Raw genomic sequence first — 12,977 nt, forward strand, 5'->3', positions numbered from 1 at the left:
TTTGCGATCCTAGAGGTACCCCGGTTTGAATATACCATTGGCTTTTAAGAATATAAAACATCATTCACTTGAAAAAAGACGACGATCGAAGTTTTTCATACTTCGTTAATTCTCCAGTTCACACAGAATTCACTACAAATCGATTACGATACACATGGTAGGCAATACAGTTTTACTCATTAAAAAACGAAAAAAAAACTGGGTTACGCTGGTAGAGGTAAAAAGGGGAGCCATTTTGTATTGTGTTGTGGCTGTACGTTTGTGTATTTCTGTGTTTACGTCAGTAGCAGGAAGCGTGTCTTTGTGCCAATGAGAGAGCAAAGGGAGAGAGGGAGAGAACAGAGTGAGAGCTCTGAGCTGAGCTGTAGTAACAACACCCTAATCCATCTGCTCATCTTACTCAACTCGTACTGCTGCTTCATTCTAGTCAAGGTCTCTTCTGTGCCATGGATGGGTAAGTGAATTTTCATTATACCATCTCGTTTTCCTCAAGTTCGAGGTGGTATGTGCATAATTTTATACGCAGACACACACACACACAAATGTGCGATTTGATTGCGTGCACAGGTCAGTTTATGACCGATCGGATTGAAAAAATACAACACCCTCTTTTTTTTTTTCGGCAACTACAGATTTTCTTTGCAGTGTAGCTCAGGGCTATCTGTGGGACTCTTGTTCAGTTTCTTTTTTGTGTGTTATCCCTTTCTTTTTTTTATTGCACTGGAAAACTGAGTTGAAGAGAAGGCGGAGAGACTGGGACGAGTAGCATTCGCACGGATTGCTGTTTACTCGAGTTGTTTTTTTTTAAAGTGTTTCAAATGCGGGTGACGTTTCTTATTACTATTGTTATTAATATATAATGTTGTTATTGCTACTACAGAACACGGACCCGAAAAGGTTTGAAACTAAACAATAAGGCCGCACCATGTGGTGGACTTTTTCCCCCCCACCCCAAACGTAGTTATGTCCGTGAGGGTTTTCACTGTTTAGACTAAGTTAGAAGAAGCATGCAGTCTTCTCTTTATTTTTTATTTCAGTGACGTGCAGGGATAATCCTGCTTTAATCTCATATCACGCCTTTTGTTTCCGTTTCTATAGTCAACTAATTTTGCCTCTTTTTCTTATGGGTGAGATTTATGTTTAAATAACCAAGCAGACTGTATTCTTCGTGAAATATTATGCTGCCATTTTAAAGATTAGTGAGGGGCGTTACTAATAATCCACCACTCCTCGACAAAACAGCGCTTGGCGATACTGTATCACATTAAGCAAAACAAAAAAACTTAGGTTCCTGTACTTAAAATCAAAACCTGAGGCACCCAAAACGCCTAGATGAAGAAAATAATATATTTTTATTTAGCAGAATAAAAAACTATTCGTTTACATATAAAAAACCCCAAACATTATGTATATCCGTCTAGATAAATGCGTGATTTGTTTTCTTTAGTTACTAATTTAATAACTAACGCAGACTGATTAACGCGGAAGCCGTTTCAGTTTCAGACTTGTTTGCATGACACAGTAACAGTAAATTTATATCATGGGGCGGCAACTACGTGAGTCAGTATGATTGAAAGGACATCCTAGTAAAATACTGAACAGAAAAATAGTTGATTTATGCAGATTAGTCACAGGACGAATACTACCCTGGGTATACACTTCCTCTATTTAATACTTAAGATTCTGGGTTTTCTTTATGGTGATGATGACTTTAAGCATTGTTTTGAACATCCCACTTTTTTAATTAAAACATTTAAAGCATCACTTGGAAAAGCGCAAATACCTACACTTCCTGCATACCCACCGTTCAGAATTTCTGAGAATAAAGCTCTTTGCTATAAATCGTTTGAGGTACTATTATACAAAAGAGATTTTGTATTATGGAGGGGGTGGCCGTCATTTTGGGGGCTCAGACCGTTGACGTACCCTAAATTCGTGAACTCCCTTTTTTTTGGAAGGTTTGAGAAACTAGCCGATACCCACTTTCGTTACCAACGTCTACAACAAGGGTTTTCCCCCGAACCTCTACTTAAGGACTGATCTACACTGATAATTACTTATAGCAAGCCTTTAGGCGTTCATCAGATATTATGCACACAAACAGGCGAAAACAAAAGACAGTAATAAAGATTGTTATTTAATATTCTGTTTCTGACACAGCAGCTGTAAATCAATATTGGTAAATGCTGTTGGCCGCTGCAGCCGGGGCAGCTGAGTTCATTTCAAATTTCGTCTTTAATGAAGAGTTGATTGATTTCTCGGCACCTGTATTGGGAGCAGTGTGTCAAATGTGGGGATTGACGCGATTGGTTCTCCTCTTAGAACAATTTGATTGGTCGTTTTTCTGGATAATCTGAAGTGTAAATAAAAATGGCGTCCCCCGTTTCCACTGCGTTTTGACTAGGTACAGCTCGCCTAGGAAAGTAGTTGCCCTACAGGTTAGGCAGGACTCTTGCGGCCTAACACTGTAATAATTGACTAAGCCTCATTAAGACAAATATAGTTATGTATACCTGTTGCAATCAGGCGTCTCCAGGATGAAATGTATGTTTTTTGCTTCTGTTTGTCACTTATTACGGTGCTGCATCCTAGTTTGAACTATTTTCAAAATTGTTCTGCTTGGGGGGGAAAAATGAATTCATGGTTCCTTGAAAATGTTATCACTTTATTCACTACCCCCTCTAGTTTCTGAGTTATAATAGAAAAATATACATGTATGTAATTTACTGACATGCCCTTTTGTTTTTTTTTAACTAATTATTAACAAATGTGGAATTATTAAGTTTTATTAATGAGTAGTAGCTAAATCTTCAGTTTTGGTCTTGCGGGCACTACACACAATATAAACAGAAATAAAACAGATTTTAGCAAAAACGTCTTGACTTATTAATCCAGTAGTATATTAGATTTCATGACAGTTTATTATGGCTTGAAATGAAATAAAACAAAGATGTTCAATTAGTGAAAGTCATTTGGAAATGATAACAGATTGAGTTTTTGTATAGAGGATTACATTTGTAAAAGACAGGGAAGATATTTTTCTGAGTTAGCATCTACACTTGGCTTGCATAGCTCTGCTAGAACTGAATCTGTTTCTGTTTACAATTTCAACAAACAGATGGGATTAGCTCCATGAACATGACTTGAGTAGCCCGTTCCACACTCCCACAACCCTTTGTGTAAGGTAATGCATCCTGTTCTCCATGTTAAATGCACTTCCCCTTAGTCTGCATTTATGACATTTGATTCGTGTTTCAGATGTTACAGGTGATGTACACTTCAAAGCGGGAAAAGGGGCGTTTTAAATACCGTCAAAGACATGGTGAGAAGTTGCAAGAATCTACCACTGCATTGAAAAACACACCCCATTTAAAGACTTGAATAGCCGTTCGTAGTCTAGAGGGAATCTCTTCCTTAACTGACTGCTTGAAAATGCGAATGGTTGGTGCTGCCAGCCTCTGTACAGTTAGCCAGGCCAGAATGCATGAGTGTGCTACCCTAAACATAGTGGACCTCAATTCCTGAAAGAGGATGACTGTTCTGCTGAGTAAAGACGCAACAGTACTGCATTTTAGGTTGTGTTGGAGAAAAAATAATACGTGTGAAACAGGCCCTTAAGTTCATCCTTACAACAAACTTGCTTACATTAAGACATCTTACTGCTTGCATTAAGAAATTAAAGTGAGGCTCAGTTTCATTGTTGAATATTGCATGGCAGCTGGCAAATTCACTTGTTCCTGAAGAACAAATAGTAAATAGCTATGCAGTAATTCCATTTAAATTGCTTGCTGTTGGTTTGCTCAGCTTTTCATGGATATGCCAATTTATGTATTTGTTTGACTAAAATGAGTGGTCATCTTATTTTTATTGGACTCTAATGTATTGTTACTGTTTGGTCCATACCGAGATCTGGAGAGACAGGTAAGGCCTGAGAGTGTGACACTTCCCGTTTACAGATGGAACGCGTTTATTTAAAACTGAAAATACGTCTCTTCATATTTGTTTTTAAAAGTTAGACGCGGAGGGGAACCTCAGAAGAATTATGAGCAATCCCAGGCAAACCTAACTGATTTAATACTGCAGCAGTGAATGACACTGTGGATCACATTTGGTTCTGCTTTGCCTTATCGCCTCGGCACTGCATGTTATTGTCACACCTGCCCAGTGCTTTGCAGTGTCTTGCAAATGCAGACCCTAAGGTAGTGTGTGTGTGTGTCAGTACAGAGAATGTGGATTTATCGCCTTTTGAATTTCTCTTAACTTTCACCTAGAGTAACAGGTTTCTCCTGTGCTCTTGGATTATAAGAGCTGCCTTGTGCAGTTTTTGTGCATGCTGTCTAAGTACCCAGTTTATGATTTTATTTCATATTTTGGTAACATTTTATTATAAAAAAGATAACTTTTGTTAAGTTCTTCCCAATGTAGTTATTGCTGCGTGACTAAAACTGAAAGTATGCTGGGCCAGATTGATTTCCTGTCATGCTAAATCTCTTTTAATGCACAAGGCAATAATAATTGTAAAGTTACATAAAGGTTTTACGGATTTTGTTTTTTTGGGTTTGAAACGACTGTCCTTTTTCATCGTAGCTGCTAATGCTGCAGTAAACTGGCAGCTCAGAAATTACCTGCCATATTTTTCGGATGTGTTCTTTTATTTGGAGTTTAAATATTTTAGGCTGTTGAAATTGAATTTTGTGGACGATCAACATTCATTTTTCTTGTGGCTTTGTGTGCTGAGATATGTTGTCCTTACTACTTCATTTTATGAGGTATTTTCCATATATTGGTCAGGTAGGGATATTACAGATTATTTTTTTCTTGGATTCTTTATCGTATTTAACATAAATATTTCAATGATTTCACGGAGCTAACTAAAATAACGCATGGTTGCAAAATGTAAATGATTCAAACCACCCCAGTAGCTTAATGTTTGAAATTTTAGTATACTGCATGAAGGTTACTCATGACTTGGGATCATTCAAGGCTGGAAGGTGTTTTAGAGCTTGAGTGTCATTTGCTGGTCTTGTACTCGTAATATCTATCTTGAACTGACCCGACCAGCTCAGTAATGTATGCGAGGCAGGCGCACTGTCAAGATCATGTTGTCCTGTTAAACATAGTCCAAGTGGAAATTTACTATCACGATAACGGTTGTCCCAAATGTTGACCCTCAACTTGTTGGCTTCCTTATTGTGTTGTCTGACAACACTGTTCACGGAGACTCAAAACTGACATTCTTTTCTCCTTGTGATTCAAGGGAGACCTTCGTTTAGGAAATGCGGTAGAGAAAGAGAGAGGTCACAATGTGGCCACTCAGGCATTTATTGCTAAGTATTGAAGCACTTCAAACTGAAATCGGCAGTAAAGCGTATACCCCTAGCTGGTTGGGTTTTCTTTCAAGAGATCTACACAAATACTAGCGTTCTAATGCTTTTGTGTTCCTGCCTAGAAAACGGAGGATATTTTTTAGAGTACTTTTATTATAGAACTGGGAGTGCATATTATATACCATTGGAATTATTGCTGAATTATTTATACCCTTTGAAAATCTCTGTATGCTGATCAAAAGCATATAGGCTGAAGGTGGGCGCTACATAACATCCCATTCTGTGATGGTATTGCCTCTTTCCTTTCCCTAGTCCTGTGTGCTGTGTTGTGAGTGTTTTGATCCAGGCTGTAAGCAGGGGCTTTAGTTTTTATGGTTAGCTAAGAAAACAGGGATTCCACGTTTGTCAAACAATGGATTCTTGCTTTCATGGGTTTATTTTGTTTCTCTGTAATCAGTCCAAAACACACATTGTTTTTTTTCTCAAATAAGATCTAGAAACCTTGTGACTGTGATCAATTAATTCCTGCCTAGAAGGTTTATTTTTAAAGTTAAGCAGTTGTTGTCTTTGCAGGCTAGGGGTGGGGTGTTCCTCTTCATTGTGGAGCTTTCAGGTTTTCAGTAGTGTTACAGTCAAAAAAATGACTACTTTATGTCACACTGATGATCAGCAAACACACTGCTATAGTGTTTGCTGATCATCAGTGTGACATAAAGTAGTCATTTTTTTAAATGAGAATTTTCCCAACCCCTGTGAAGAAATATCTGGATGGAGAAAAAACTAAAAAAAAGATAGAGGTATAACCGACACTGACAAGCCTAGCATTTAGTTTATTTCTGCTTTAAGTTCAGCTGCAAAGCAAATTTGCCCTTCTCTGTGGCAGCCATCCATGCTGTAAGTGTAAAAGAGCAGAAATGACTAATGAATTGTAGAAAAATGGGTTGTTTTGAGAAATGATAGTGTAGCCTCTTAAAGGATCTGGTATTCGTTACTGTACTGCACCAGTTAATTTGCAGCCTTTCATATGTTTCTGACCATAATGAAATTCTAGGTTTCTCTACATACTCCTGCAAAATGCATGTCATTAAATAGTTGATCATACTCCTTGTGCATGCATGTCAATAATATAACCTCACTGCTAAAAGACAGTGCATATAATATCTATAATGACAAATTATGAAAGGAGGATAAACATAAAGATGCTTTAATGGTGTACAATAAGTGCATATCAGTATTTCCCTTGAGTTTCTAAGTCAAACCCACAGGGTGGTAATGTGAAATTGACCTCCGAGGTCCTCCACCATGAATCGTGGGCAAGATGAAGACGGAGGAAGTAAACAAAAGCCATACAAAATGAAATAAATATAATGGCGGTTACTTTTGTTTGTGGTTACCTCAAAATAGGCTGTACAGTTTGTCCGAAGCAGTTCTGTTGGATGAGTTTTTGGGAGAACTTTGGAATTGCAGGGACATTTGTCTTGCTTGAAATATATTAAACCCATCAGCACTTCTTTTCTGAGTGAGAGGCTAAGCAATTGCCTGGTTACTAATGCCATTAAGGAATCCGATACCACACTACAGTGGATAAAAAAGCTTTTAGTGGCACAGTAGACAGTGATGCAGAACTAGCCGGAGAGCTAGAAAAAAAATCACCTGCAGCAGATAGCACTATAGCATTACCATATATTGACGAGTAATCTGATGTTTTTGCAGTTATGAATCAACAGGCATTTCTAACATGTACTCATTTATATTTAATTTGTCTAGAATGGGGAAAAAAAAACAGCAGAAGACATGTTTTATGAAGGGCTGATCACCAACAAAGGGAATCGTCAAATTACTGGAAATAATCTGAAATAATTGCATTGAGGTCTACAGTACAGCAGTAGGAGGGAGGCATCCTGCCATTGTACAGCGAAAACAAAGGTGCAGCCTGTGTTACTCAGGCATAACGCTTTTTTAAACTGAGACACACATCCTTTGAAAGATGTGAAACCAGGTTGACAGTGCACACAGTGTTTTTAAATGCGTGATAAACAGTTTCATTTTATATCATCAGCCACATGTTCTTAATGTTTTGCTAGATTTAGAGATGCATTGAGTTTGCTGGATGTGTACTTACTGTACATACAGTCCCATCTTGTGGCATAATTTAATATATGTGGCATAATGGCATATTTAATCTTGCGGATGAGTTACATACAGTACTTCCCTGTGTAGCTGAGAAGAAATAGTTATGCTGTATGTTTAAATCTTATGTTATGTACATTTCTTGGAAAATCTAGGTCTTGACTTTTCTTTTAATACCTGAATGATCAAAATCATGAATTTGAAAAGTGTGGGGCATTGTGTTCTGCTTTCACGTGTTTTGCTGGTGATTCATGCACCTGCTGTTTTCTCAGAGTTGAATGCCAAGATCCAGTAAAGGCTACACCTTCTATTATCTCACACTAATGGACACTGAAATATTGTATTTCTTAATCCCAGTTCAGTAAATGCTGGTCACAATTCTTGAAAAGAGAACCCATACAAAATCCTTTATATATACAATTTCCATTCTTCTCTGATGTCATAAACAGATCCTCAACATACAGTGGAATATACATTCATCTTTTTTAGCTTTACATGGCTAAAAATAGCACGTTGTGCATTACCTTGACCCTCCGCAGGTCCAGCTTCTCAAGAGGTTTCTGAGGTACATGCAGGAAACAAAAGGCCCGTTTCTCTCCTCCTCCTGGGAATTTAGTTTGACCCCTTTTGTACCAATCAAACTCTTCCAAGTCGAGCTTTGATGTCTGAAATTAATTAAAGCTCTGATTATCTGGTCAGGTCAACCACAAAGCTTTAAGTACTGCATTCAATTTGAAAACCTCAGAAAAGCCTTTTGGCCTGTCAAACTCTGACAAAGCTGATACCATCACTTCTTTCAAGAAATAGCTGGATGAGATCCTTAGATGAGTGGGCTTCTAGCAGCTAAACAAGATGGTGGTAGTAACCTTTTTTCCCTGCAACAACTTGGTAATCGTTTGTTTTTACATTGATTTTTAGTATGTATAATTGCAGGAACTCTTTGTTACATATTACTGAAGGGGCAGCAGACTTTAATTATAATAATCCTTACACTTATATAGCGCTTTTTCCAGACACTCCACTCAAAGTGGTCTACAGGTAATAGGGACTCCCCTCCACCACCACCACTGTGTAGCCCCACCAGGATGATGCCATAGTGCGCCAGTATGCTCACCACACATCAGCTATCAGTAGGAAGGAGAACACAGTAAAGGAGCCAATTTTTAGATGGGGTTTGTTAGGACGCCATGATTGGTAAAGGCCAGGAGGATATTGTATGTTAATCTCTTTTGATGCACAAGGCAATAATTGTAAAATTACATAAAGGTTTGCGGATTTTGTTTCTGTGGTTTTGAAACAATTGTCCTGTTTTGACATACATTTTTCTGGCTTTGTTTGACCAGTGCATTGTACAATTTTAACATGATATCCCTTTATTTTAATTATAAGCTATGCTTTTAAATGATATATGTTACGTTGGATCCTGAAACACTTCTTTAAGTATGCAGAGTTGACACCGTATACTGTGCTTAAGCATTCCTGAAAGGTGGAGCTCCAGTACCTTGAAGTTGGTCAGTAGTCTTGCATCCAGTAAGTTGTTTTAAGGCACTTTTACAATGGATATGAGCAAGAAACAGCATAATTTTTTTTTTTATCCACATTAATCAAGTTGGAAATGCTGCATGATATGCATTTATGTGAACTCTCCAGGTAAATCATATTTCTTGGGTGTAAATGGATTTAACATGCTCATTATGTGCACACATACTGTACCAGTGTTTTACCTCCTACCGTCCTTTTTAGAGTTGTCATTATGTGTGCTAAATGTGGTGTTTATAGCTGAACATTTTGGATCAGTTACTCATTGCCTGTGATCCATGTGCATTTGAATTTGTGGACTTATGCTTGTCAATTCTGGCTCTGAGCTTGCTCTCTGTATATGATTCATGGGGAAAAAATAAGGGCTTGGTGGTGTTAATGTTATGCTTGCTACTAGCTTTGTTGCTGGTCTAGCCGTCCTAGATATTCCAGTTTTTCCAAATATAGCGTACAGGAGCCGTTGTTGAGTTTGTCCTATTCGTGTAATGCCTTTTGTAAACTGTAAGAAGTAATCTACTGATGCAGATATACATCACCATGAAGCAGAAGTGGTTGCTTTGAATTTAGCAGTTTTAAAGTAGGCTTGCCGTATTGTCTGTCATTAAAGGTACATGGACCAAACAGAAGTGTATGTGCTAACATTGATCAGCTGCTTCTTCCGTGGCTTGATGTGGACATTTACAGGAGGCGTTTTTCAGTAAGCACGGAAGCATTGTGGCAGAACTGGATATTTCATTTCCGTTTGGAGGTACTCGTGTTGGCATGGCAAGGCTTTTTACTGGAAAGGTCACGTAAAAGAAGAGGCTTTTGGCTCATTTAGCCCGTTTGGTTGCTTGTAGCTAATTGATCCAAGTACCTCATCCAGATGTTTCCTGAAAGTAGCCAGGATCACAGCTCGGCTTCAGCCACATGACTGGTGAGCTTGTTTCATACTGCCACAAAGTCTGTTATTAAGACGTGCCTCTTGTTCTCTGTTTTGAATTCATTTTGACAGTTTACATTTATGTCCTGTGTTTTGTGCTTTTAGCCTGACAGTGTATGACGTTCCTTTGCCCAGGTGTTGTTTGCGGTCCTCTCCTGTAGACTGACTCCATAGAAGCAGCAATATCTTTTTGTTTTGTATTGTGGTTACGAAACTTGTGTACACAATTTTAAAATAGGTCTGACCAGTTGTACTATTTTAACATGGCACCCCTAATTTTAATTATAGGCTGTACTTTTAAATGATGTATCAGCATATTTATTACCTCCCCACACTACCTAGAAAATGAAATGAAAATGATGAGTCAATATAAACACCTAACACCTAACTTCTTTTAATTAATTGTGTCCCATTTATATTTATAGTTTGTTTTTACTATGTGCAGCTGTCTAAATGTCATCTGCTAGGTGCTTGCCCAGTCTTGAATTTTATTGAAATCCTGAATTTGCTTTGGTGCTTTTACAGTGTTTGCTAATCCTACATTTTTTGCATCATTGGTAAACCACTACTTGACTATCTATACCAGACTCTTTTTGTCATAAATTAGGAAGAGCACTGCATCCCTAATACACATCCCTCTAGTACAACCGCAATTCCATTTGTCTTATCTGCACACTATTTTATGTTAACCAGCTCTCAAAACAAGCACGAACATGACCTAAAATGCCTGCTGTCTGCAGTTTAGGATTTAATAATTTATTAGGAATTTTATCAAAAGCTTTCTAATGACTTAACAGCAGTAACATATGAAATATTTGCTTGTTCAGAGAATTCTTAACTGGTCGTGTAAGACCGATCTTTTCTAAAAACATGCTGACTGTCTCCTGTCATTGTACTGCTGTGCAGATGATCCTCTATTTCTCATTGTTTCCATAAACTTCCATGTAAAAGAAGTTTCTTAACCTTACACATATTACAAGCAAGACTTATTCGTTAATAATTACTTGGTCATTTTTGTCACCCTTTATAGATATGGGTCTGCTGTTTTCCTGTCTCTGTCTTAAGTGACTGTTAGAATATGTTTGTAAATAGATTAGTAACTGCATAACTTGTATCCAAAAGTACTTTTGATAGAATACCATCAAGCTATGTTGAATTATTTATCTTACATGCATTTAATACCTCTCTTTTAATACTACTTACTATAGAACTTTGCCATTCCTAAGCCTGAGGCATGTTGTTTTCTTTGTTCGTTCTGTTTGATACTGGTACTAGTATTACACAAAGGGGTATCTGCTGTTGTCGTACAGATGTTTAACTAGGAAACCATCAAACAAACCCTTGTCGGCTTTTATTTATATGGCCCCTGTAGTAATGATCAAAGGAGTCATATTACTGGCCTTTGAGCCATCCTTCCTTAAATGTTTCAGATCTTAACTGCAGCTCTTTCTTCTTTAATATTGCTCCCATCTGTGGGTAGGTGTACCAATTTCCTGTCTCTGCCTTACTTTGACAAATTCCAGTGGAAGGCCAGTCTCCTCAGAGAAGGCTATTCTCTCCTTTCCAGGCAATGCTGTTCACAGAATCTTGGCTACTTGTAAAGGAGTGGCAAAGACCGAATTGTTTTTATGGCTCCTTCATGGTAACCATCCAGCCCAGTGTGACTCGCAAAAGCTGCTTTCAGAAGGAGATTTAATACAAACACCACTTCAGTATGTACGCTGCTAAGCAAAATTATAGAGACACCTGTAAGAAATCCTGCTTCATTAAGGAAGATTGTCCTTGAATTATTGGGGCTGCACAGTGGTTAAAAATCTGCTTGAAAAGGAAATTATGGCAACAGCAGAAACAGTGGATAGCTTTTATTGACATTTTATTTATTTCCGTGAAATCGTTACCTTTTGTAATGACAGTTTAAACAGTTCCCCTGCTGGACAAATGTAAACGAGACTATAAAGAGAGCCTGTGATAAGCCTAGGACAGGCCTGTTAACAGTCCAGGCAGTCTGCTAGAGGAGTGTACAGGAATTAAGTTATCATGTAAGCTAGATAAGATAGAATGATCATGTGTCTGTATCTACCCTTCACAAAGAAGGATGTTCTGCAAGGGAAATTGCTTCAAATTATGTATTGCATCATCAGTGCAATGTTTTGCATTATTGAGTGCAGACCGTAATCAACATGCAGAAAAGTGATGGCCTGCTACCAAAAAGTAATCAGGGCAGAAAAAGAAAAACAAAAGAGAATGACTTATTACTATTTATTTTAAAAAAGAGGGACGGGTTATTTGGACATTCTAAGCCTAATTGTTTCTGATCTTGCACTTGCCTTGTTGCTGATTTTCATTGTCACGTCAAATTGACTGCTTTCGAAGAAATCACAATCGAGACCTCGCCGGGAATGCAGTAGGATTTAAAAAGACTGCATCTAGAAAACCTTTTTTCGTAAAACACCTGGGAAGTCTAGAATCTTCTAAATGTTTTTGGAGAAGCTTTGTAGAAAGAAAATCAATGCCTGTGTTTTTCACTTCCAGAAGTATAAGAAAAGCAAAATATTTGTCAAGACAGAGTGTCATGTAATGTCTGCAGCAAAATATTGAAGTGACAATGAGAAGGTTTGGAATTGTTTTAACACTGCACTGCTGAGAGATTTAGTAAAAAGTGAAAGTGCGTTTTTACAGGAGCAGTGTCATTCCATTCCACAAGGTCATGTAGTGTCCTCCAAAAGGCAACATTTCAGTTTATCAAGGAATTTGAAAGCCAGTGTGAAAATGTGTAGACTAACATCACTTTATTAGCAGTTTCTTGCATTAGGAATTTGTCATTTTGCATACCCCAGCTTGCTCTCCATGAGGCACATTTGTTTGGTTTCATAAGTAAACTGATTATTGCGATGATTGCAGCCATGGATGTACAATACATGTCAGCTTTTATTTAAAAATGTGCTTCTCATTGTAAGTCATACCATTGCTTAGCCAAGTTCAGGCAAATTACAGATTTTGTGCTTAAGCTTTACATCATTCGAGTTTGATCTATACAGCTGAATTCTGCTGAAATCAAA

At 37.8% G+C, this 12,977-nt stretch overlaps 1 protein-coding gene across 3 annotated transcripts in view; it reads left to right on the forward strand.

The window, feature by feature from the left end:
* The first annotated feature begins 321 nt into the window (after nt 1-321).
* Nucleotides 322-12,977, forward strand: part of ptbp3 (polypyrimidine tract binding protein 3) — a 92,430-nt gene continuing 79,774 nt past the window's right edge. For all 3 annotated transcript variants that reach the window (XM_015362687.2, XM_015362691.2, XM_015362697.2), the window contains exon 1: nt 322-454. In XM_015362687.2, coding sequence (XP_015218173.2) covers nt 451-454 — 4 coding nt within the window. In that variant the 5' untranslated portion in view covers nt 322-450. The remainder of the gene's footprint in view (nt 455-12,977) is intronic.

Source organism: Lepisosteus oculatus, chromosome 3 (genome assembly GCF_040954835.1).
Source record: "Lepisosteus oculatus isolate fLepOcu1 chromosome 3, fLepOcu1.hap2, whole genome shotgun sequence".
Taxonomy (NCBI): domain Eukaryota; kingdom Metazoa; phylum Chordata; class Actinopteri; order Semionotiformes; family Lepisosteidae; genus Lepisosteus; species Lepisosteus oculatus.